This window comes from Anarhichas minor, unplaced genomic scaffold, assembly GCF_050575085.1.
Source record: "Anarhichas minor isolate MPS153535 unplaced genomic scaffold, ASM5057508v1 ptg000063l, whole genome shotgun sequence".
Classification (NCBI taxonomy): Eukaryota; Metazoa; Chordata; class Actinopteri; order Perciformes; family Anarhichadidae; genus Anarhichas; species Anarhichas minor.
In genome coordinates this window covers 474,043-496,758 of record NW_027466509.1, presented here as the reverse complement: position 1 = coordinate 496,758, position 22,716 = coordinate 474,043, and the positions used below count along the sequence as shown (strand labels likewise).

General features: G+C 44.4%; 2 protein-coding genes across 2 annotated transcripts; one reads left to right on the top strand and one right to left on the bottom strand.

Moving 5' to 3' along the window:
* On the bottom strand, positions 1-3,522 carry LOC142933906 (general transcription factor II-I repeat domain-containing protein 2-like). The gene is made up of 2 exons (XM_076078198.1): positions 1,796-3,522; positions 1-869 (listed from the first exon to the last, which is right to left on the bottom strand). Exon 1 carries the CDS (start codon positions 3,481-3,483, stop codon positions 2,260-2,262), a length of 1,224 nt encoding a protein of 407 aa, XP_075934313.1. The 5' UTR covers positions 3,484-3,522; the 3' UTR covers positions 1-869; positions 1,796-2,259.
* Positions 3,523-4,169: 647 nt separating this feature from the next.
* Positions 4,170-21,963, top strand: pias2 (protein inhibitor of activated STAT, 2). The gene is given in 16 exon segments (XM_076078200.1): positions 4,170-4,225; positions 4,665-4,667; positions 5,934-5,982; positions 5,985-6,120; positions 8,729-8,816; positions 8,900-8,950; positions 9,283-9,373; positions 9,466-9,600; positions 9,704-9,809; positions 10,957-11,030; positions 11,970-12,130; positions 13,675-13,808; positions 14,712-14,892; positions 16,169-16,305; positions 16,388-16,425; positions 19,090-21,963. Coding segments are annotated over 16 exon segments (1,644 nt in total). The 5' UTR covers positions 4,170-4,184; the 3' UTR covers positions 19,309-21,963.
* The last annotated feature ends 753 nt before the right edge of the window (positions 21,964-22,716 follow it).

The window sequence follows — 22,716 nt, the reverse complement described above, 5'->3', positions numbered from 1 at the left end:
AATCATGCATGTTTCTCTTTTATTTAGTGCAAAGACCTTTTACCACTGAATGTGTCTGTATCACATCATTTGCCCTGAAGTACACACGTGTTCAGTTGGCTCTGGGGGAACCATTTCTTTATGGAGCTGGCTTTGTGCACGGGGGCGTTTTTACGATATTTCAACAGGAAAGAGACAAACCGTTGACACAAAGTTCAATGAGCACAATAATCAAAAACAAACAGTGGTAGTTTATTGACAAAGATTGTCTCTTAATTGGAACTAAGCTGCTGAGCCCAAACCAGGAAAGAAGAGCCAGCAGAAGAAAACCAAAGGAAGTACATGTGCCATAGTCCTAACAGACTACAGAAGGTAACTATCACCGTTAGTTTGTGTTAAATTGACCAGAGACAAGTTGGAAAATGAGGCTTCAATTGTTCTCCAAGTTGAGCTGTATTAACTCAGGAGTTTGAGGATGATGTAAGGGATAAGGAATGGGAATGACCAAGCGCTCCAGTGGTTACCATGTGACCGTAATGTCGTTCGTTTGAATTTGTTGCAGGTCATGAATGGTAATCTTATAAGGGAGAGGCGTTTTTATGACTTCTGATACTTTCTCTGGAGGGTTTGGTCTGAATGATTGAAGCGAACTGGCCCTTTAAGGAAAAGGCCAACACAGTCGATTTGTTGTCATAAAACTACTTATTTTTTGCCCCAAACCTCATTCAGTTTGAAATCTGCTTTCTTCTTTTCCAGCCAAGTCTTTAAAAGGCACTTTTTTTACGGAAGTCCTCAACACCCACGTCAAATCCAGGAGTCATGTTCCACGTGGCTTCTGGTGCACTGCATCCAGCTGATGTGGTGTACCGGTGTACCGGTGTCAGGCAAAGCTGGGAAAGCAAGCGATGAAACAACTGCTTATTTCTAATGTCTGTCAAAAAATCTGACAATAAGGTGAAATCAAATTAAAATCAGGTATGACAGTAAGCTCACGTCAACAACCAAATGGAAATAGGCACCTTAAGAAAAGAACCAACAGAAAAGAGAATGGCATGAACTCTGCTAAAACTGCTTCAAGTCTGTTGGAAATGGAATCATGACATTATGAGTGAGTTTTTACATTTAAACGGTAAAACTTATTTTCCTGGATAAAGAAGTTGAAATATATTTATTATTTACAGATAATTAACTTTGCATAGCAAATACCAACTGCTGAAACGGTCTCACCACTTTCACTAATAACTGATTACATTAAAAATATTTCAAAACAAGAGCACACTCTTATTCAAGACTTCATCCACGATTAACAAAACAAGAAAACATGATTAATGTGATCACATGTTCATTCTGTGGCAGAGTCAATGTTGAGTTATTTGTCAAGTAACTGCCATGCTTAAGCAAACCCGGTCTTTTCCTAAACCTAACTAAGTAGTTTTCTTACACAAACCTAACCAAGTAGTTCAGGATATTTTCCCAAGCACAACGAAGTAGTTTTGCTGCCTTAATCTAACACAGTAGTTTCCTGTGAGACGGGAGTTTATTTTGAAAGGACTGTACGCACGTAAGGAGCGGGAAATGACACGTGTTGCTGGCTTTCACAGAAAAAATAGGCACGAAAAATAAGGACTAACCTTTCATTAACTAACCACTCACATATTGGAAAACCACGGAGGACCTGGGCTCGTTTTTAAATATCAGAAAAAACAGCTCCGTGACTCAAAAACTGGAAATTGTGCTTTGTAAACAATTTTGCAGCACAATTTCCCCTCCGAACGCAGTCGGTCCCTTTAGTTCAGGGGTCTCAAACTCAACTTACCTGGGGGCCACTGGAGGTAGAGTCTGGGTGAGGCTGGGCCGCATTAAGTATTCCAAAAAAAGTACAACTGATCCAATCTTCATTAATAACAGTTCAGAACATGAACGGTTCTTCAGAACATGAACGGGTTCTTCAGAGCATGAACGGTTCTTCAGAACATGAACGGTTCTTCAGGCTTCTCTTGCCTACTCCTTGCTACCAGAGACCTGGCAGCGCTTCCTCTCACACAGCTCAGCCACATTTGGCTTGAGGGAGGAAGCAGTTGAGACCCTCAATGGCTTGAAGATGCTCATCAGTAAGTTTGGACCTGTACTTTGACTTATTAAAGTTCATGGTTGAGAAGAGCTTTTCACACAGATATGTGCTCCCAAAAAGGCACATGGTCCGCTTGAACATCCTGGAAAGCTCAGGGAAGGTGGGGGGCAATTCTCTCAAAAATTGTCCAAGCTTGTCTGCTATTCCACTCACCTCCCTGAACTTGGCTTTGAGTTCAGAATTGCACTGCAGGTCAATGAGCTCCATTTGAAGCACAGGAGGGGCATCTTGCACATCAAAGGAGAAGGAGAAGCACAAATTTGAAAAGTGGCTCTGTGTGTCTTGAAGTCTGCAAACCTGTGATCAAATTCCTCCTGTAGGTTTACAATGGCATCAGCATACCTCTCACCACTGAATGGTGTGCCCGCACCCATGAGTGCCTTGCATGTTGGGAAATGGCAGAAGTTTGTCTGAGAGAGCTGGGCTTTCCATAACACAAGTTTTGTGGAGAATGCTCTGACGTTGTCATAGGCAGCACTGACAAGCTGCCCTTGGCCTTGTAACTTCTTGTTCAGTACATTCAGCTCCTGTGTGATGTCAACAAGAAAAGCTAAGTCCATGAGCCATTTGGGATCACTTAGCACAGGAACAGCCATCCCATCCTTCTCCATGAAGGCTTTCACTTCTGCTCTCAACTCAAAGAACCTCTTCAAGGCGTTTCCCTTGCTGAGCCAACGTACCTCGGTGAAGTAGAGGACATCCTCATATGCTGACTCTATTTCCTCCAAAAAGGCGCGGAACTGCCGGTGCTTTAAGCCCCTGGATCTAATATGGTTGATGCATTTCACAACAACAGACATCACATTGTCAAACTTCAGGCATTTGCTGCAAAGGGCCTGCTGATGGATAATGCAGTGCAGAGCAATGGCCTCCTCCACACCCTCCTCTTCCAGTTTTCTTTGAACAAGTGCCACCAGTCCATTTTTCCTCCCTGTCATTGATGGTGCTCCGTCGGTTGTTATTCCAGCAAACCTCTTCCATGTTAAACCGGCATCCACAATGGCATCACACAGCTGGCGGAATATCTCCTGAGCGGTGGTCTGGCCATGCATTGGAATCACTGTGAGCAACTCCTCCATCACTTCAAAACTGTCATCAACTCCGCGGACATACATTGCGAGCTGCGCAGTGTCAGTGATGTCTGTGCTCTCATCAAGAGCAACTGAGAATGCACAGAAATGTTTGGCTTTCTCCCGCAGTTGATCATATATGTTACCTGACAGGTCAGAAATGCGCTCTGCCACTGTGTTGGCTGAAAGGCTGATGTTGCTAAACTGACTCTTTTTTCCCGGACAGACTATACTTGCAGCCTGTAACATGCACATTTTTATGAACTCGCCTTCTTTGAATGGCTTTCCCGCCTTGGCGATCATCTCACTCACCACGTAGCTCGCTTCGACTGCCGCGTCACTCGCTTTGCTCGCTTTCTTAAAAAAATCTTGTCGCCTCAGTAAACATGTTTTAAGATCGCCGACCCGGGCCTCTCTCTCATCTCCCTGGTATTTTGTATACTCCTCGGCATGTCTCTTTGAGTAATGACGTTTGAGGTTGTACTCCTTATGTACCGCGACTTTCTCTGTGCATATAAGACACGTCGGAGTGCCCCGGTGCTCAAAAAAAAAATATTCCGTCTCCCACTTTTCCTGGAATTGTCTGTGCTCTTCGCCAACTTTTCTCTTCACGGCAGGTTTTGAGAAAGACATGACTGGGACTGGGTGAGATATATTTTCCTTCCACTTGGTGTCACTCCTGAATCACGTTTCAACCAAGTGACGAGTTTCGCTAATTCACGTTGTAAATATAAAACGCCCACAACGACTCGCGCAACAACTCGGCAAAAAGGTGCACGTGAGAAAAAGGTGCGCGTGAGAAAAACGCGCGGGCCGCATTAACATTACACTTTTATGTTAGGTAGGGGGCCGCACAATATCGGCTCGCGGGCCGCAATTGGCCCGCGGGCCGCGAGTTTGAGACCCCTGCTTTAGTTGTTGTTTATTTTTGGCCCCAGCAGTGCTCCGTACTGACCTCCACTTCCCAGCTGTGGCGTCACCTGGAAGTAGTCACGCTGGGCGGGATGACCGCAACAACAAGATGGCGGAGAGTGGAGAGTTTCGGGTAGGCAAAAGAGAACAACACTGCCCGTGTCTTACTTCTGTGCACACTGCAACATGTAACGATAACCTGGACCGACTGGGCCGGTCGATGCATGGCGCTCTGCGTTGACGGGCTCTCGCTAGTCGGGAATGTGCACGCTCAGAGCGTAGAGAGAGAGGAGTTAGCCTCGATGCTAACATCTGCTAGTGGGTCCCTTGTTAGCTCGCTGCAACTAGCTGAAACCATTACTGCCTTGTATTTTAAACCCAACTATTACAGCAGTCTCTGCTATCACATACATGGACTATGAACGCGGGGGTCTAGAGCTGCTAAGCACCACATCAGTAATACTAATAGTTTTCTGCACGAAATGACATGCAGCTAATAACGCGATGATACTCCCGGTTAGCCGAGGGATGCATAATATCACAACTTTATGTAGCGACACAGATTTCTAAAGCCGGTTTGATTTATCACTTTAATAACTTACTTCCTGTTTGTATTATTGTGTAGTGTCCAAACTGTTTCCAAACACGAAGCTCAGTGCTCCGTAGATGATCAGCATTAGCTTGCTAACGTGCTGGTGTGCACCGTTAATCGCACGTGAGGTCAACTGATCCAGGGACGCTGGGGACCGGAGACCCAGCCGATAGGACTGGACGTAGAATAGTCTCTAAAGGCGTCTATCTGTGCACCGTTAGTCTGTCTACAACCACTTCTGATCACGTCTGAAGCTAATGGAGTTCACTGGCTCGTTGGATGGGAACGCTTTGTCATATTTGTTGAACTTAATGAATATGACATGGTGTTCAACTTCATCCAGTACAACACCAAGAGAGATCCAGTTAGTGTGGCCGGAAACCCAGGAACATGGTTCAGTTCTTCCTGATGACAGTTGGAGGAACCCTTCATTGAAGAAGGACTAAGAGTAATGCTGTCTCTATAGAGGTGAAGCCCCCGTTGGTCAAAGGCGAGGGACACTGTTTCTCTGTATCCTGTCTGAATTGAGCCTTGGCCCCGCCCACTGCTGCTGCTCTGTGCCTGGAGCCCACACTGTCACTAACTGCACCCGCTGAAGAAATAGGATCTCATTTTTGGAAAAACAAAAGGCGATTTCACAGAGAAGCACACAGAACTGTCTACGATATGCATTATATAATATATCGATGATATCAAACTGACTTAGCGGTGAAAAGAGGTTAAACAGATAAAGATAGAAGCCTACAGGTCAAAGTGAACCATCACATCACAAGCACTTGTTCTTACCACTGATGGTATCTGACTTCTAACATATAACGCATTGGACCTTTGTGTTCAACAATAAAATCCTTTGTGTTGAACCACAAACAGCAGTTATAACTCTTGCCAAATACACAAGACTCCATTGACAAAAAGTAATCGTTTCATCTCTTGTTATCTTGTCGTAATCGCTGGAAGGTACTAACAAACCTCTGGTGGATCTCCATTAGACTGAGTCAGTGTGAGTGCTCAGCTGTGGTGTCTGGTTGGCGGGGATGCTTCATGTCTTAATGTACCCATTTCTTGCGTTGTGTCACACAGGGTGGTATCAAGTTTGAGAGTGGCAGAGCTTCAAGTGTTACTGGGCTTTATTGGTGGTAAACTCCAGGATTGTAGTAGACAGCCTGCCCCATTCGGCCAACATGAAGTCATGGTTGCCCTCTAATGTGAACGGGGTAGCTGTAGTGAACTCTCACATCTCTGTTTGCAGGAGTCAGTCCTGTAACGCAGACTTCAGCCCGTTGACTGGTGAAGCGGCCGCGTGTGGCACCACAGCGAAACCAGCATGAATCTCCAGCAGCCAGCCCCTCTCATCCCCCCCGTCCACCCCGACGTGCAGATGAAGCCGCTGCCCTTCTATGACGTGCTGGACGTCCTGATCAAGCCTTCAAGTCTAGGTCTGTTCTTGTGGTTCTTTCCTGTAAAGAATAACTCTGATCTGAGCCATGTCATGTGTGCCCTCATGACTTGGGCTGGGTTTGTTACTTTTCTGAGATTTAGTATGATAAGAAAACATCATGCTTTCAACACAATACTGTCCTGGGTATAAAAACCCAAAGCCTTCAAATGTGTAAAATTGTTTTAATACAACCAGCCAAGAAATTGCTCATGGACACAATGCCACATTCATGTCACATATGAGTTTCCCACTTGTAAATCAGTTTCTCCAGTGGTGGGCCGTCAGGGCCAGCTAGGCCTTCTCTGCTGGCCTAAACACAATCACAAAGTTATAGCTATTTAATCATTGAATCATTTTTCATAAATACACTACATGTATTATAATTATTTTTCCCATTATCTTATGTTCTCATTGCACAGCTCCTGTCTTCCTCAGTTGCTCTGCTTCCAGCACAGCTTGTTTTAAGGAGAGCTTTTATCCAATCAGATTCAGCCTCTATGTCTCTCTGTAAGGAGAGAGGCCTGAGGTCCTCTGTAGACTTTGCAGGTTAAGTGAATGGGGCCGATATTGTTGATTGTCATAGTCTTCAACCAATCAGATCTTTAGTTTGACATGTTGGGCGTATTCTTTGACGTGCCAGTGGTACCCAGGTAGCCTCTAAGTACGTCTGCATTAACGTGCTCCGTGATTGGTCAGTGGGCCAGCGTGACTTTCGTCAAACACAAAGCTAGCTAGCAGGTCTTAGTGTTCAGTAAGAGTTCAGGTTGAAACACATGTAAGAGAAGTTATGACATGTTTAGCGTTGTGCTTGGTGTAGATTCTGTTATTTGTTTTACCTGCTGTGTTTTTAACACTCGATGGCTGAAGGAGGAGAAATAGATTTAGGAGTTACTGACTTTAACAAAGAAAGGAGGATGGACTTTGTCTTTAAGTGAACAGCAGCTTTGGTAAGTGAACTGCTTTAGTTTTTACATCTGCAGTAACGTTACTACTGCGTTCATTTGTCTATGGTGTCGTTTTTATGAATAATATGAATAATATGAATAATATGAATAGTATGAATGGCTCGTGCTCTAGCGCTGCAGTGTTGCTGGATTGATTTGTTGCTTTGTTGTCATATAAACATGTGTGACTGGTTCTTTGAGTTTGTTCTTGTCGTTGTGTTAGTTACATTGGTTCTGACTTGTCCGTTAATGACGAAGCATCCCGTCATCGCGGGGTTATCTCTGACATTTGATTCTCTGTTTGAATCAGTAGTGAACAGCTAACTGCTGTTGTTTCCCTGCTAAGCTAGTTTAGCTTAGCCGCCCTGAACACACGCTTTCACGTCAACTTCCAAGTTGCAATTGCGACAGGGAAACTCTGTGACACTTAGTTATACGGAAGTGACTGAAAACCAAACAAATATGGACGCCTCAGATAAACCAACATTTGTCGTTCAATGGAATCATACCCAAAATGTACAGGATAGGGAGTTACATTGTTAATAAACAATATTTACATTTTTACTAGTGCTGGGCAAGTTAACGCGGTATTATCGCCGACAATTATTTTATTGCGCGTTAATGCAGTTTTTTTTTTTAAATTATTATTTGTAAAGTGCGTTGCTCACTGGCAGCGGTGGAGGAAGTCTTCAGACTACGTTGATGCAGCGTGTGGGAGAAGTAGAGATAAACTAAAGCAACACAAGCTAACAGATGCTACAGAGAAGTGGAGACAAACTGCAGGTTAGTGTTGTGGAAGATGTCGGTCTGAGGAACGTTCTCAAGGTGCGTTCACGCGTTCATCAGAGTGACGGCCAGTGGAAAGAAGCTGTTCCTGTGTCTGGTGGTTTTGGCGTACAGTGATTTGTAGCGCCCACCAGGGGGGAGGAGTTGAACAGCTTGTGTCCAGGGTGTGAAGGGTCTGCAGTGCAGTCTGTTTCTATCCTGTTTGGTGGCCGATCACAAACCACACAGTGATGGAGGAGCAGAGAACAGACTGGATGATGGTGGAGTAGAACAGGATCAGCAGCTCCTGAGGCAGGTTGTAATTCCTGAGCTGGTGCATGAAGTACAACCTCTGCTGGGCCTTTTTCCTGATGGTGTTGATGTTGGGGGCCCACTTCAGGTCCTGGGAGATTGTGGATCCCAGAAACCTGAAGGTCTCCACCACAGACACAGTGCTGTTGAGTATGGTGAGGGGGGGGCAGTGTCCATATATGGTACGATAAGACAATAACTTAAAAACGATCAGGCCTAGTTGTCGTGACAGGCCTACCATATAACATGATTGTGGCATTAGTAAACACAACGCAGTGCTGCAGACCCAGTTCTTTGGAGGTTGTAGTTCCATAGTGAGGTGTAACCACAGTTGCTTGAGTTTTGTCAATTGACCGTAGAGCTTCATGTCCTCCCAAGTGCCATTGTCTTTAGTAACGGACCAAATCCTGAACACAATCAGTGTTTGTGATGCCACATGATGGGAATTAATGCAGATTTACCATTTAGAAATGTGAACCCTATGCTCTATGTAAAGGTCACACATTATGCTGTGTGTGTGTTTCGAGTTATGGTATTTTAGGTTATCTCACGAATAGCAATAACGGTCAACATTTGTGTTTTCAGGAGCGAGTCCTGCACAGAGGTACCACCAAGAAAAGTATTTCATCTTTGCCTTGACGCCACAGCAAGTTCGTGAAGTGTGCATATCCAGGTAGGACCTTTCTGAGAGACACACCCACGTCTGTGATGTAAGTGCTGCATATCTTTAGTGTGGTCAACCTTGTGTGTTTACAGGGACTTTCTACCAGGGGGCAGACGGGACTATATGGTTCAGATTCAACTGAGGTGAGAACGTTCAGAGTGTTCCGTCAATCATAGATGTTGAGATTCTTAGCAACTTAGAATCTAAAAGAAAACAAAATCGAATGTGAGTTACTCAAAGGAACCTTCAGCTGGTTATGAACGAGTCTCAGTTTAAAACGGATTCTTCTTTATTACCGACATGAGTAAATGAGACAGAGAGAAGATTGGCTATTCATTCATAGTTATCTTTAATGCTTGACCCGCTGCAGCAAAATATGAACTTTTTCAAAGGGACTCCGGTGCTTAGAAATGCTAAATATGCTAACTTATAATTTTCTAGTCATGCTCTTAAATCATTTTTTTTGTGTTGTCAGGTTTTGCTTGTCAGAGACAAGTTGCCCTCAAGAGGATAACTACCCAAACAGTCTTTGTATAAAGGTTAATGGGAAACTTTTTCCTTTGCCAGTAAGTGCTAGTTCCACTCCAGAACAGTCCCAGTAAGAAGCCAGTCCTTCATTCAACCATAAAGACGCTGACAAAGCATTATATTCCCGTAGGGTTATGCACCACCACCGAAAAACGGCGTGGAGCAGAAGAGGCCAGGAAGACCTCTAAACATTACCTCCCTTGTCCGACTCTCCTCTGCGGTTCCCAATCAGATTTCAGTGACATGGGCGCCTGAAATTGGCAAAGTGAGAACATCAACCTCCTTTCTTTTTTCTATTCTTTTCCCCGTGCTTGAGTTGGACGTCATGTTCAGGGAGAGTAACAGAAACCCCACCGTTGTGTTTTCAGACCTATTCCATGTCTGTGTACCTGGTGAGGCAGCTGACATCACCACTGCTCCTGCAGAGGCTGAGGATGAAGGGCATCAGAAACCCGGACCACTCCAGAGCACTAAGTAACTACACAGTAGACCACCATGACACCTCAGTAGACGAGCGTAACTAGAGGTCTTTACAAATCCAAAACATTCACCTGAACTAAAGAACAGCTCGGTGTGTTTAAATACACCGGGTTACTCAGGAAAATCCGGTTCCACCGGTGACAGGACAGTGTGTTCACATGCACTGCAGTAACCTTTACCGTCTTTACACCCAGGTTAGGATTGTAATCCGATCGGCCAAACCACCTCCCGAGGTGGTGGTGACTCATTGTGCCCACATTGAATACAACTGTAAATGCAACTGTGTTTTCAATCCAGTTAGAACAGCTAGGTGGGCAGAAATACGTAAGTACGCGCGACTGGTCCAAACCAGTGAGGAAGCAGCCATCAGCCAGTTAGCGAGCTAAACGTGTCATTTTGAATCCCAGCTGCTCGTTATGGCGAGACCCGCCCTGCGAAGCGGTTTGAGGCAGAGACGTTTGGTTGAGGTTTGGCAATGACCTCGGGTAGTTTGGGTCCAGATAGCCCTCTGGGCACAGTGTAGGACCAGAACCAATCCAGTTACCTGTACCTCGGCCTGACCAAGCCCAGCTACTTCAATGCTGCACAAGGCGGGTGGGATTCAGAGCGACAGAGAGAGCGACGGGCGGACGGACGGACGGACGGGCCGCTGCAGATGAATACCCAACATTTCTTGATTTTGCTGCTTTAAAGTAAAAACTTTTAAGTAACTGGGGACTAAAATTGTGAAGAATTTATAGGAGAACGTGTTTATTAGCGAATTAGCTGAGCTATTTTAGCGGCTATTCTTTAATAAGACTCCAGGAAGGAAGAGTGAGTGCCAAAACATGACGGGGGACTATTATTTTGAAGAAATTGAAATGTGTTAATAACCACTGTTACTTTTGACCAGGAATTATATGTGATCAGTCAAGTTGCATTGAAGTGTCAAGTGGACACACATGTGGACACAGCTGAGTTCTGACTCCGGTGCATCCCATCCCACAGCCGTCTGTTGAAAGCCAACGCGGGGTGGCCCTTGGTGGCCCTTGGTGGCCCTTGGTGATGTCTGGTTCACAGAACTGTCTCTTCTTATAGTTGGTTGTTTTTAACGACTCTTTCCTTTTCTTCGGTCCTCTTCCTCTTGTCCTCTGTGTTCCAGTTAAAGAGAAGCTGACAGCAGATCCAGACAGCGAGGTGGCTACAACGAGCCTTCGAGTCTCACTCATGTGCCCGGTAAATGAGAGGAAACCTTTGTGCCATCTTTCAGTATTATTGGCTCTTTTGACATAATTATGGAAATAAAGCCACAAATTCAGGCGTTTGGTGAACAAAAGAACACGCCTCCGCAGTGAACAAAGAATCCAAAAAACGGAGAAACGTCTTGATGAATTAAAGTTAACGTTTAACAACAGTAAAAACAACATGCGGACGAGTAGCACTCCAGTACCAGCGTAAGACTGTTGATGCGGCCGTGTGTTAAATAGTGAGCCTTTAGTGAGGACGCAGGTGTTTGGGAAGCATCCAATAAGGATAAGGAGAGAGTGGCGGGAGAGTTTGGTAACGGATGTTTTGATATAGTTCTGCTGTTATTAAAAGCGGCCCACATTTGCTTCAATCCATTATATCTCCGGCATTTGGCATTTTGATATCATTCCCATTAGGTGTGAAATTGTTGCGATAACATATTGCGATACATTATTTATTCAACTACAAATGATGCAGTTAGTCTGTTTCTCCGCTCGGTTGATCCCACTTCAATCCTTTTATTGCAGCAGAATGTGTTTGTGACTGAACAACACATCTTTGATTTAAACCAACGCCAGTTACGTCATTGGGAGACAATGACGTAACTCAGCACCATCTAGTGGATTGAAAAGCATTATAAATAGTTTATATAATAAAAACAACGATACTCGGGGTCCACTAACATATAGCTAGCGTTAATTGTCAAACAAGCAACGCTCGCTTCTCACCGTTAGCTGTATAGCTAGCTCCGCTTAGCTATCAGAACACAACTAGTGCTCATCTATAGTGTCATAACATGAGTTAGTTTGACACGTTTCCATATCTGCCAGTGACATTCTGTCTTTAAAGTGTTACTTTACGAATGCAAACCCACCGTTTTCCTGATCCGTTTATCTCTGACTGACCTCGGTACCTTTTGTCCCCCAGCTGGGGAAGATGCGGCTGACGGCGCCGTGCCGGGCGGTGACCTGCTCTCACCTGCAGTGTTTCGACGCCGCCCTTTACCTGCAGATGAACGAGAAGAAGCCCACCTGGATCTGTCCCGTGTGCGACAAGAAGGCTGCGTACGAGAGCCTCATCATCGATGGGTCAGTTCAGCCTGTTGTTGCTCTCGCTGGTGCTTCAGAACATGACAGAATGCACAGCGGGGGCGCTTCAGTGTTTTCTCCTGAGATTCATTTGCACGTTAATATATATATTTTTTGATTGTTGTTTTTTGTCACGAGCACAGAATGTGAATGTTAAGTGGCAAAAATGCAAAGTCATTTTCTTTTAGAGTTTCCACACCGTGAATAAAGGCGTGAACCAATCACGTTCTGCAGAATGACGTATACTATAGTGCTATATATATATATATATATATATATATACATATACATATATATATATATATATACTTTTAACCTCGACAAAGGCAGCACAGACCACATCCACTCCTTCTGTTGCTACCTTTCACAATAAAAGCACTAGACACGTAGACCGTTTACTAGAAGGAGCTAAAATTCACTCAGAGCATTTAGCTAAAGGGAAACTCAATACAACAGCTAGCAGTAGCTTAGGCTATACAACGGTTTACCCCGGACAGACGGCCAGACACCGCTTTGGGTCGGTAGCATCCTGGTAGTCTGTCCTCTGCCTACAAGAATCACAACCTTCTTTTGAAAAAGTGGTACGTTGCTTCACTGTTGCTATGAATCATTTTGATATGAAATCTATTAAATGAATGTTTTGAGTTGTCGTATTCATCACAGATAAAGGTCTTTAGTCTGGTACGCTTCATCCTAACGTTTAAATAAACACACAGTTTCTCACTGTAGCGATTGGAGCTCAACTCATTTAGTTCTATTTATCTTAACTAACCCGAGCCGATCGGTATCGATCACTTCATTATCGGGGCTGATCCGGGCGTTCTTTCTTGGATTCGGCTCAAATAAAGCCGATCAAAATGTGATCCTTTCTTGTTCTGGCCGTCTCGGCCTGCTAGTGTTGCAGAGCCGCTCTCCTCAACGACGCCTCTACACGGGGAGCATTTCACAGCATGTGAGAGTGGACACTAAGAGAGCATCATTGTGAAAACGTACTCGGTGGAGACCGCGAGTGACTCTGTTCTAACACAAAATTAGCAAAGCTCTGCCCAAGATGGTTTACGAGGTGAAGGAAGCATCACTCTGTAACACCGCTACACTACCAAGAACTCCAGCTGAGTGATACGTCTGCTCTTTGGAGGATCGCTTCCAGGGGTCACATTCTTCCAAGTCAAGTTTCGTTAATAACTATAGTTTAAGCGTTTAAGCGTTATAATTTTGAACCAGGGCCTTTGGTATTTGGGTCAAGCAGTTATTTCAACATGTGAGTAAGTACATCTGAATGTCAGACATTCCCACTATTGAAGGTGTGGAATCTGGGCCAAAGAGAACTTGATTGGACAGTAAATATAGGGTTTGAAACTTACAATGTCAGTGTAACCCACTTGGAGATTGCTCATCCTCATGCATATTGAAATCCACAGAACTTGAAGTCTGTAATCGCTCGTGGTCATGAGCGCTTTGGGACCTGAGAACAGGTTCATGGATCAGGAGCTGAGGAACCTACAATGATCACATTTCATTGAAGTGTTTTGTTCTCTGTTCAGTTTGTTCTTGGAGATTCTGAACGACTGCTCCGATGTGGATGAAATCAAGTTCCAGGAGGACGGAACCTGGTGTCCCATGAGACCAAAGAAAGAGGCCGTCAAAGTCCCCTCGCAGTCGCTTCCAAAGATTGAGAGTAAGTACATCATGTTGCCCTGGCAAGATGTGAATTGGTCCTACCAACCAGCGGTAGAAGGTGTAGACGGTATAGATGAACAATATGAATTCTGACGATACCGTGCTGACCGGTAGAGCCAGCAATGACCGTTGACATTTACACGGGTGTGCCGCAGCGTAATAGTTTTACGTCTGCACACAGTGACATGGGCGGATATGTCACAGCCACACATCACATGTTGGTGAGCGAAGAAGAACTAAACTAACCCAAATTAACTGCAAAGGGAGATCCTTTAAAAACATTTGAAACAACCAACTTAATCAGCCGGCCCGTCTGCCAACAGCACACAACGGCTAACAGGTTACGTCGACTTACACGGTGCGTTCAAGCTCTACTCCAGTAAACATGGGTACGGGGCGAAGGTAAGTACAAACTATCATGATGTGTTCAGAAGTAAACTAGAATAAATACAGTCATTCTCATTTTCTTTACAGCGATATGAAATGGATATTAGAGAAGGAATCATGAGCTGTTTCACTTCCTGACTCTAAGCAGCTTATAATACAGCATTGAAACTACTAATGCCAAGTATTTAAGTATAAGATACAACATTTAGATGGTTTGGTATGGTTGACATTAGACCATGCAGTTGCCATACGAGTGCGCTTCCCCTTTAGAATCTATACCACTATTGACAGTTTAGAGAAAATGAATATACTGTGACATATGCCGTTACCGACTGTGCTTCAAAACTATACTGTGATGCAGATTTTGGGCCATAGCTCCCAGCCCTACTGCCAACAAGTACTGGGTGTGTTTATTAAAGCCTGACACGTCTTGCTCTTGTCCAAAAAAGCCAACACATGACTGAGGCAAACTGTCGCACCGGGTGACATGTTCCTTTTTATCTTCCGGTCTCAGCTCCTCTACGCCAGTCGTCAGCGGCGCCCCATTCTACTGAGCCCAGCACCGCCAAGAAGGCCGACGTGATCGATCTGACCCTGGAAAGCTCCTCGTCGTCCTCTGACGAAGAGGACTCGGACCCTCCGCTGAAGAAACGCTGCGTTTACATTTGCAAGAACGAGGAGATGCACGCGAAGGGGTGAGTGGGCCTCTCTGGAGAACACGTGTACCAACCGTGTTCCTAACAACAACACTTGTCAAGTTATAATTTCATCTCCATGTGTCGGTCACACCGCAATGTCCACAATGCTCAAGTCTGTGTTTTCCATTACCGTTACCATCCAGTGAAATATGTGAGAACACTGCACATGAGACATTCAGTGGCTAATTCACAAAGAAGGGATTGCGGCCGCTGATCGCACCATGAATGAACCGCTGTCTTTTCCCGTCTCAAGGTCCAATTCGCGATTGAAGTAGAAATGCACCTGAGGACATTAATAAGTTATTTGTGAGGGTGAGAGCAGCAATGCCTCCAGTTCTGCAGAGTGAAGACAATGCCGAAGGTTCTTAAAGCTGCATTCTCTCTAGTGTCCAGCAGAGGGCGACTCCTCTGGTTGTATAGAAGTCTATGAGAAAATGACTCTACTTCTCTCTTGATTTATTACCTCAGTAAACATTGTAAACATGAGTTTATGGTCTCAATCTCTAGTTTCAAGTCTTCTTCAATACAGCATGATGTTCATTTAGTACATTATGGTCCATTTAGAGTCAAACAGACCATAAAGCAGGGGATGCTTTAGGGCGATTGACACAGTGATTGACAGTATACGGCGTCTCTACGTCACTAATCCCTATTCCAGATATGGTAACCTCTGTTCATTGGTTACAAAAACAAACAAGACGGCCACGACAGATCACCAAACTCGAGGCTTCAAAACGTCAGTCCACAAACCAATGGGCTACGTCGCGATGACTACGTCCACTTCTTCTACACAGTCTGTGTGAGAGTCAGGTTTTTGAGTTTACTAAATATCTGCAGCCGTCCCACCGCAGCACAGACGATAAGTGCATCTCCCCATTAAGAGAGAAGCTGTTCACATGTAGGGGAGCTTTATACATTTATTTTGTTCACAGCTGATTGCATCCCAAAATCAATGAATTTGAGCAGACACCAATTATAAATGCGCAACAGTTACAACTCTGTGAAGACGTTAATAATGTCGCTGTAATTGCGTGTGGCCATTAGCGCTGATCTTTGTGAATTTGCAAAGAAATCGGCCAATTTTGCACCAATTGTATGCATATCGCCTAATTTAAATACGTGCAAATACAGTTAGGGATGCATTCCACTCTTTGCGAGTTCCTTGTTGTCTTGTTTGCACAGGTTTAGCAGCCGCACACTCCTATTGTGTATTGGCCCCCTCAGTGTTAAACGCTTGCTGTTTCCTGGAATGACGAGACTCTTCTTCTCCCAGAGTGCTGACCTACCAGCCCACGGTGCGCGTGCCCAACGTCCAGGCCCTGGACCCGTCGTATCTGACCTCCACGCTCGCCGACTATGCGGTCCCCTTCCACCCGTCCACCCTGGCCAGCATCCCGACAGACATGCAGAGTGAGTCAGCGTGAGAGCGGACTGTAAGCGCTGTAACTATGCAGCACTGTTTACTGATCTGTTTTATGTTTTTTACCTCTAGGTCTGGATTTGTTTTCCTTAATTCAAGCAGATCCTCAGGTATGTTTGATCGCTGCACTATGCATGATGTCTCTCATGGTTAAACCAGGACTCACAGCAGGGAAGAGCCTCCGACTGCTGCTTAGACACTGTAGGCTCACCGTGTTTGATGAATTTGTTTCTTAGTGAGGGACGGCAAATGGAAATTTGAAACTTCAAAGATTAAGGGATTTGCTTATAGAGACACTGCCCCAAAAAATATTAATTCAAAATTGAATGAACATTTAAAAGAAGGAAAATAATGTTTATTTTATAAAAAAAAGAAATAAAAAACCTTTGAGGTAGAGTTCTTGCGCTATGGATCTGTTTTTCTACGACTCAGTCCTCATTGTTATATGTATGTATTGTTATACAGTGGGGCAAAAAAGTATTTAGTCAGCCACCAATTGTGCAAGTTCTCCCACTTAAAAAGATGAGAGGCCTGTAATTTCCATCATAGGTACACTTCAACTATGAGAGACAGAATGGGGGGAAAGAATCCAGGAAATCACATTGTAGGATTTTTAAAGAATTTATTTACAAATTATGGTGGAAAATAAGTATTTGGTCAATAACAAAAGTTCATCTCAATACTTTGTTATATACCCTTTGTTGGCAATGACAGAGGTCAAACGTTTTCTGTAAGTCTTCACAAGCTTTTCACACACTGTTGCTGGTATTTTGGCCCATTCCTCCATGCAGATCTCCTCTAGAGCAGTGATGTTTTGGGGCTGTCGCTGGGCAACACGGACTTTCAACTCCCTCCACAGATTTTCTATGGGGTTGAGATCTGGAGACTGGCTAGGCCACTCCAGGACCTTGAAATGCTTCTTACGAAGCCACTCCTTCGTTGCCTGGGCGGTGTGTTTGGGATCATTGTCATGCTGAAAGACCCAGCCACGTTTCATCTTCAATGCCCTTGCTGATGGAAGGAGGTTTCCACTCAAAATCTCACGATACATGGCCCCATTCATTCTTTCCTTTACACGGATCAGTCGTCCTGGTCCCCTTGCAGAAAAACAGCCCCAAAGCATGATGTTTCCACCCCCATGCTTCACAGTAGGTATGGTGTTCTTTGGATGCAACTCGGCATTCTTTCTCCTCCAAACACGACGAGTTGAGTTTTTACCAAAAAGTTCTATTTTGGTTTCATCTGACCATATGACATTCTCCCAATCCTCTTCTGGATCATCCAAATGCTCTCTAGCAAACTTCAGACGGGTCTGGACATGTACTGGCTTAAGCAGGGGGACACGTCTGGCACTGCAGGATTTGAGTCCCTGGCGGCGTAGTGTGTTACTGATGGTAGCCTTTGTTACTTTGGTCCCAGCTCTCTGCAGGTCATTCACTAGGTCCCCCCGTGTGGTTCTGGGATTTTTGTTCACCGTTCTTGTGATCATTTTGACCCCACGGGGTGAGATCTTGCGTGGAGCCCCAGATCGAGGGAGACTATCAGTGGTCTTGTATGTCTTCCATTTTCTAATAATTGCTCCCACAGTTGATTTCTTCACACCAAGCTGCTTACCTATTGCAGATTCAGTCTTCCCAGCCTGGTGCAGGTCTACAATTTTGTTTCTGGTGTCCTTTGACAGCTCTTTGGTCTTGGCCATAGTGGAGTTTGGAGTGTGACTGTTTGAGGTTGTGGACAGGTGTCTTTTATACTGATAACGAGTTCAAACAGTTGCCATTAATACAGGTAATGAGTGGAGGACAGAGGAGCCTCTTAAAGAAGAAGTTACAGGTCTGTGAGAGCCAGAAATCTTGCTTGTTTGTAGGTGACCAAATACTTATTTTACCGAGGTGTTGGTGCATTAAACCAGATTAATTCGGCCGATGCGTGACCTTCTAGATTCGGTGGAAACCGCTCGTTGAATGCGCCTTCGGATGATGTTATGAACCCTGGCGGGATGGTGGTTGGTTTGATGTATCTGGGACGTTCACAACATGCACAAAGCAGCAATAGTGTTTGTTTTCTTGGCCATGGTTGATAGAATGTTGTTCGTAGCTACCTGGAGGTAACCTAGAAATTCCACATCAGAATATCCTGATGTTGTCTGAGTGACACTCTGAAGGTGCGTTCACACCAAAGGCGGCGTTAATCACGACATTCGCGCCGCGTTCACTCGCCGGGGACCATTTGTAGTCATTTGCGTAATGCACCGGAGAGGGGGCGTGGCTTATCGCCCTGGAAGCCGTTCGACTGTCCACCATTTATTTCCGCCATCAACCGTGGAAAAAAATAACCTCCATTTCTGCCGAGTACGTGTTGTGGAAGTCCCAGATATCCCGGGAAACAAAACGCCGTCATGTCTGGTTCATAACAGTCCGGAGGAGCTCCGTGTACTTCATCGAGGTGTGTTCACTGTGTCTAGCAAGTCACAGGTCGCTGTTTACTACAGCTGTATGAACACTAAATAAACAGATTTAACTGCAATAAACGGACAAAAAGGGACTCCGAAATAACTACGTAATGATGCCGATTTGTAAAACGTCTGAATTCATGTTTTGTTAGTTCTCTCCACAAGACGACAAGATAATAACTTTTTAAATACTTGTCTTCTCAATGGAGCTCGGATCGGTCAGTGCTAGGCTATGCTAACATTGTAATATTATAATATATAAACGTTGCACAATAGTTCACACGTACTAAAGGGTTCTGACTGTAACTTGTTTTTGTCCGCTCAGCATTACCGGCCACAGATGTTCCTGGACAACCTGACGAGCAGCATGCAAAGTGCGGCTGCGGCCAGCACCAGCTCGGCCCTGGTCTCCTCCTCCAGCAGCCACTACGACACCAGCGCCCACGCTGCCGGCTCCATCCACGAGACCCGGGTCATCACGGGGGTAGGGGGCGCCGGAGGGGGGACGGACAGCAGCATATCGGATATTATTTCACTAGACTGAGCCGCGTCTCACTGGACCTCTCCGGGCCTGTTTTCTGTGGCCTTTTTAGTGCGGACTACTTGTACATGACATGATTTTTTTTACCCAGAAGCACTCAAATTGGTATACATGAGCACTTTGATGGCCTGAACATTTTCACGATGTTAAAAACTGTATCCAGGTATGTTCTCTTAACGTCAGCATTTGGAATACATTCTTGTGTGCTGTCGTACGTACACTACTTTAATCACAGTAGATCAAACCAATGATTGATTCTGTCTTTTAGTCCAATATTCCTGGTATTTTAGCCTTGGTTTAGTCCGATGGTATTTTAGCCTTGGTTTAGTCCGATGGTATTTTAGCCTTGGCTTAGCTAAATATTCCCTGGTATTTTACCCTGGTTTAGTCAATCTTTTTCACTTTACGGGGATTAAATGTGGATTTGATCGTGCCCTATAACTATGACCTGAAGAGCTCGTCTCTTGGCCATCCATATATAGGTGTAGATGTATTTTAATAGCTCTTCCTCCCTGGCAGAAAGATACATGTCTAATACTTTTCCAGTTGCTCCAGTGTTGGAAATATTTAGGACATTGAACTCATCATTTATACCAATTTGTTTACTTGCACATACATGTAAATGTGACTTCAGCCTACTCTTGCCTGGTTGGCCTGAACGCTGTGCCTCTTCAGCACGGAGCGGAGTCGGGACGGATGGAGGGAGAGCTCGGACTCAACGCTCTCAGCAAGACCTCGTTTCACACCGCAGCCACGCAAGTGAAAGAACGGTGAAAAAGACTTGTGGACTGATAGACATACTGTTGACTGTGAACATGGAGGGCAGGTCAGTAATTCAAAGGTTTCCATTGGTTCTAACAGCCGTCACTCATCACTTAAACGAGGTTTGTCACGGGACAGCTTTCACGTCCCACCAACCTAAATGTTCCTTTAGTCAGAGCAATAATAACTGAACCAGTGTTAGCTTAAATCAAGTTGTAAATGTAGTTCAGTCAACAAGCGCAGTTCCCAAAATGTCAAACTATACCTTTTTTAATGTTTTTTTTATTATTTTTATTTTATAAATTATTCCCACAAATGTGTGCATCAGCTTTGCCTAGCGTGAGACAGTTCAGTGGGTTCTAACATAATGTGAAATGAAAGAGTCTGTTTGCTTCTAAGTTGGTGTAAAACATCCGAAAAGTCCATCCTGCCAAAGGTCTGATCGTTCGCTAACGTCTGTTAAAAGTCCGCTCTGTAATTCCTCTCAACTCTGGATGTTGTGTGTTTTTGATGCGATGTGTTGGTTCGGGATGGATGGACGTGATGGGAACAGTCGCTCAGTGTAAGCTCCTACGAGTAAGCCCGCTTTCTCACAGTTTGACAGCAAGCAGTGAGATGAAGAAGGACAAACAGGGCAGCTACTGCGTCACACCAACGTTATCTGGATCACTGGCTGTGCGGCCGTCAGGCGCTCAATCTCATGGACCTAAACTCCACTAGTCTAAAAATACTGACGCGCCATCAGTGTCTAACTGAAGAACAGATGGTGATGTGAAAGTCAGGCCGACGTATACATTCTTTAGGTCAGTGTATCCGTTTAATTCAAACATTATGCTAATGGTGTCAGCAGTTTGAAGGGTCCATGTTAAAGGAATGCTTCACCCACACAATGATCATTTTTACATCAGTTGCTCACCCCATGTCTCCTTCAATCCTTGAAGAAAACTTAGTTTTTCTCCAATGCCTCCACGGTGAACGGAGGATCAAAGATCCAGATAGATTGAAGTCAACAGGGCAGCGTCAACGGCAAAACTATATCAAAACATCCGTCTGCAAACTTTATGCGCAGGTGTTTTAAAGAGCTCTGTTTGAGCGGAGATGCATCTGTTTGGGAAGTAGTGAGCTGGATGAATGGATGAGCTGCACGAGTTGCGTGAGTTTGTAAATGGACGTTTTGATAAAGTTGTGAAAATGAAGTATTCCTTTAAGGCAGCGATGGGGCACACTCGTGATATCGGGCTGTATAAATACAACTGAACTGACAACGGCCAGTTGATGAAGGAACTCAGCGGGCTTAGCTCTCTTAGCTCTCGTGGTACCCAGTGACGCGGATGGTCTTGGTTTATGTGAACAGGTTTTTGAGATATCTGTCTCTTTAGTGAAATAATGTAATGTAGTCTGTGATAATATGTCAGACTGGAGACATGAAAACTGAATAACATTCTACTGAACTGAGCTGGAGGCTGAACTGGAGGGACGGAAAGAGACAAAGACAACCCGAACTGTTTGCATGTAGATGGTGAGGAAATCTGTTTGATTCTTTTAAATCATTTTTGGTGAACAAAGTCTGAGTAAGTAAAGCATAAGTTAAAGAAAAGGCATTCAGGTCCCGGTTTAGTGAAATGACGACTCACCTGCAGGCAGACGCTGGTGATTTGAATTGTTTTGTACTCTTCATACTTCATGGGATTTGAAAGATGATCCAGATCACGTGGACGTTTCTCCTCTGACACACGTTAACGGACTCGTTGCTTCAGATGCACCAGTTTATTACAGGACGGTTTAATACAACATGCTCTTTTGTTTTCCTGTATCTGTAAACTTGCATCATTTTGAATTGTGGTACCATGTGTGGTTCTTTAAAAATGATTATTAAAAGATTTCTTTTTTTATTCAGTTGGAGTCTGTTGCTCTTGGAAAGAGACGAAAAGTTTTTTTATTCGCAGGAGTTGAAAAATTTTTCACTAAAAGTGACAAATAATCACCGTTGATGAAGCGCTGTTCTTACTTCCAGTGAAGTTTCGGTAGAACAGCTTTTATGTGGTCACATGATTAATTACATGTATAACTAGCCAATCAGACGCGTGGATTCTGCCCACATCTGCCCCACTGTTCTGTGTGTGTGTGTGTGTGTGTGTGTGTGTGTGTGTGTGTGTGTGTGTGTGTGTGTGTGTGTGTGTGTGTGTGTGTGTGTGTGTGTGTGTGTGTGTGTGTGTGTGTGTGTGTGTGTGTGTGTGTGTGTGTGTGTGTGTGTGTGTGTGTGTGTGTGTGTGTGTGTGTGTGTGTGTGTGTGAACTTCCCTGATTGATAACTTTCATTGAGACTTATTTTTTGATTAACAAGTTTTTTGAAATGTGATGTTTAAATATGCAAATGATGTATTAATATTAAATATGAGCTAATTTGCAAACATTTCCGGAACAGAAATGTGAACATTGGATGAAGTTCAAAATTCTTGTTTCATTTTGTCGGCATATTCGACTCGAACGTTTTTTCTCAGTCAGAAGATCTCAGCAGCCGTAACATATTAGATTTACATGTTTTCAGTGATAGAATAGAACGGTGTGAACAAAGCGCTCTGTGGTAACCTTCAGCACACACAGAGCAGTGAGAGTGTAAAGTCTGCTGTATGTAAGAGCTGCTGAAGTG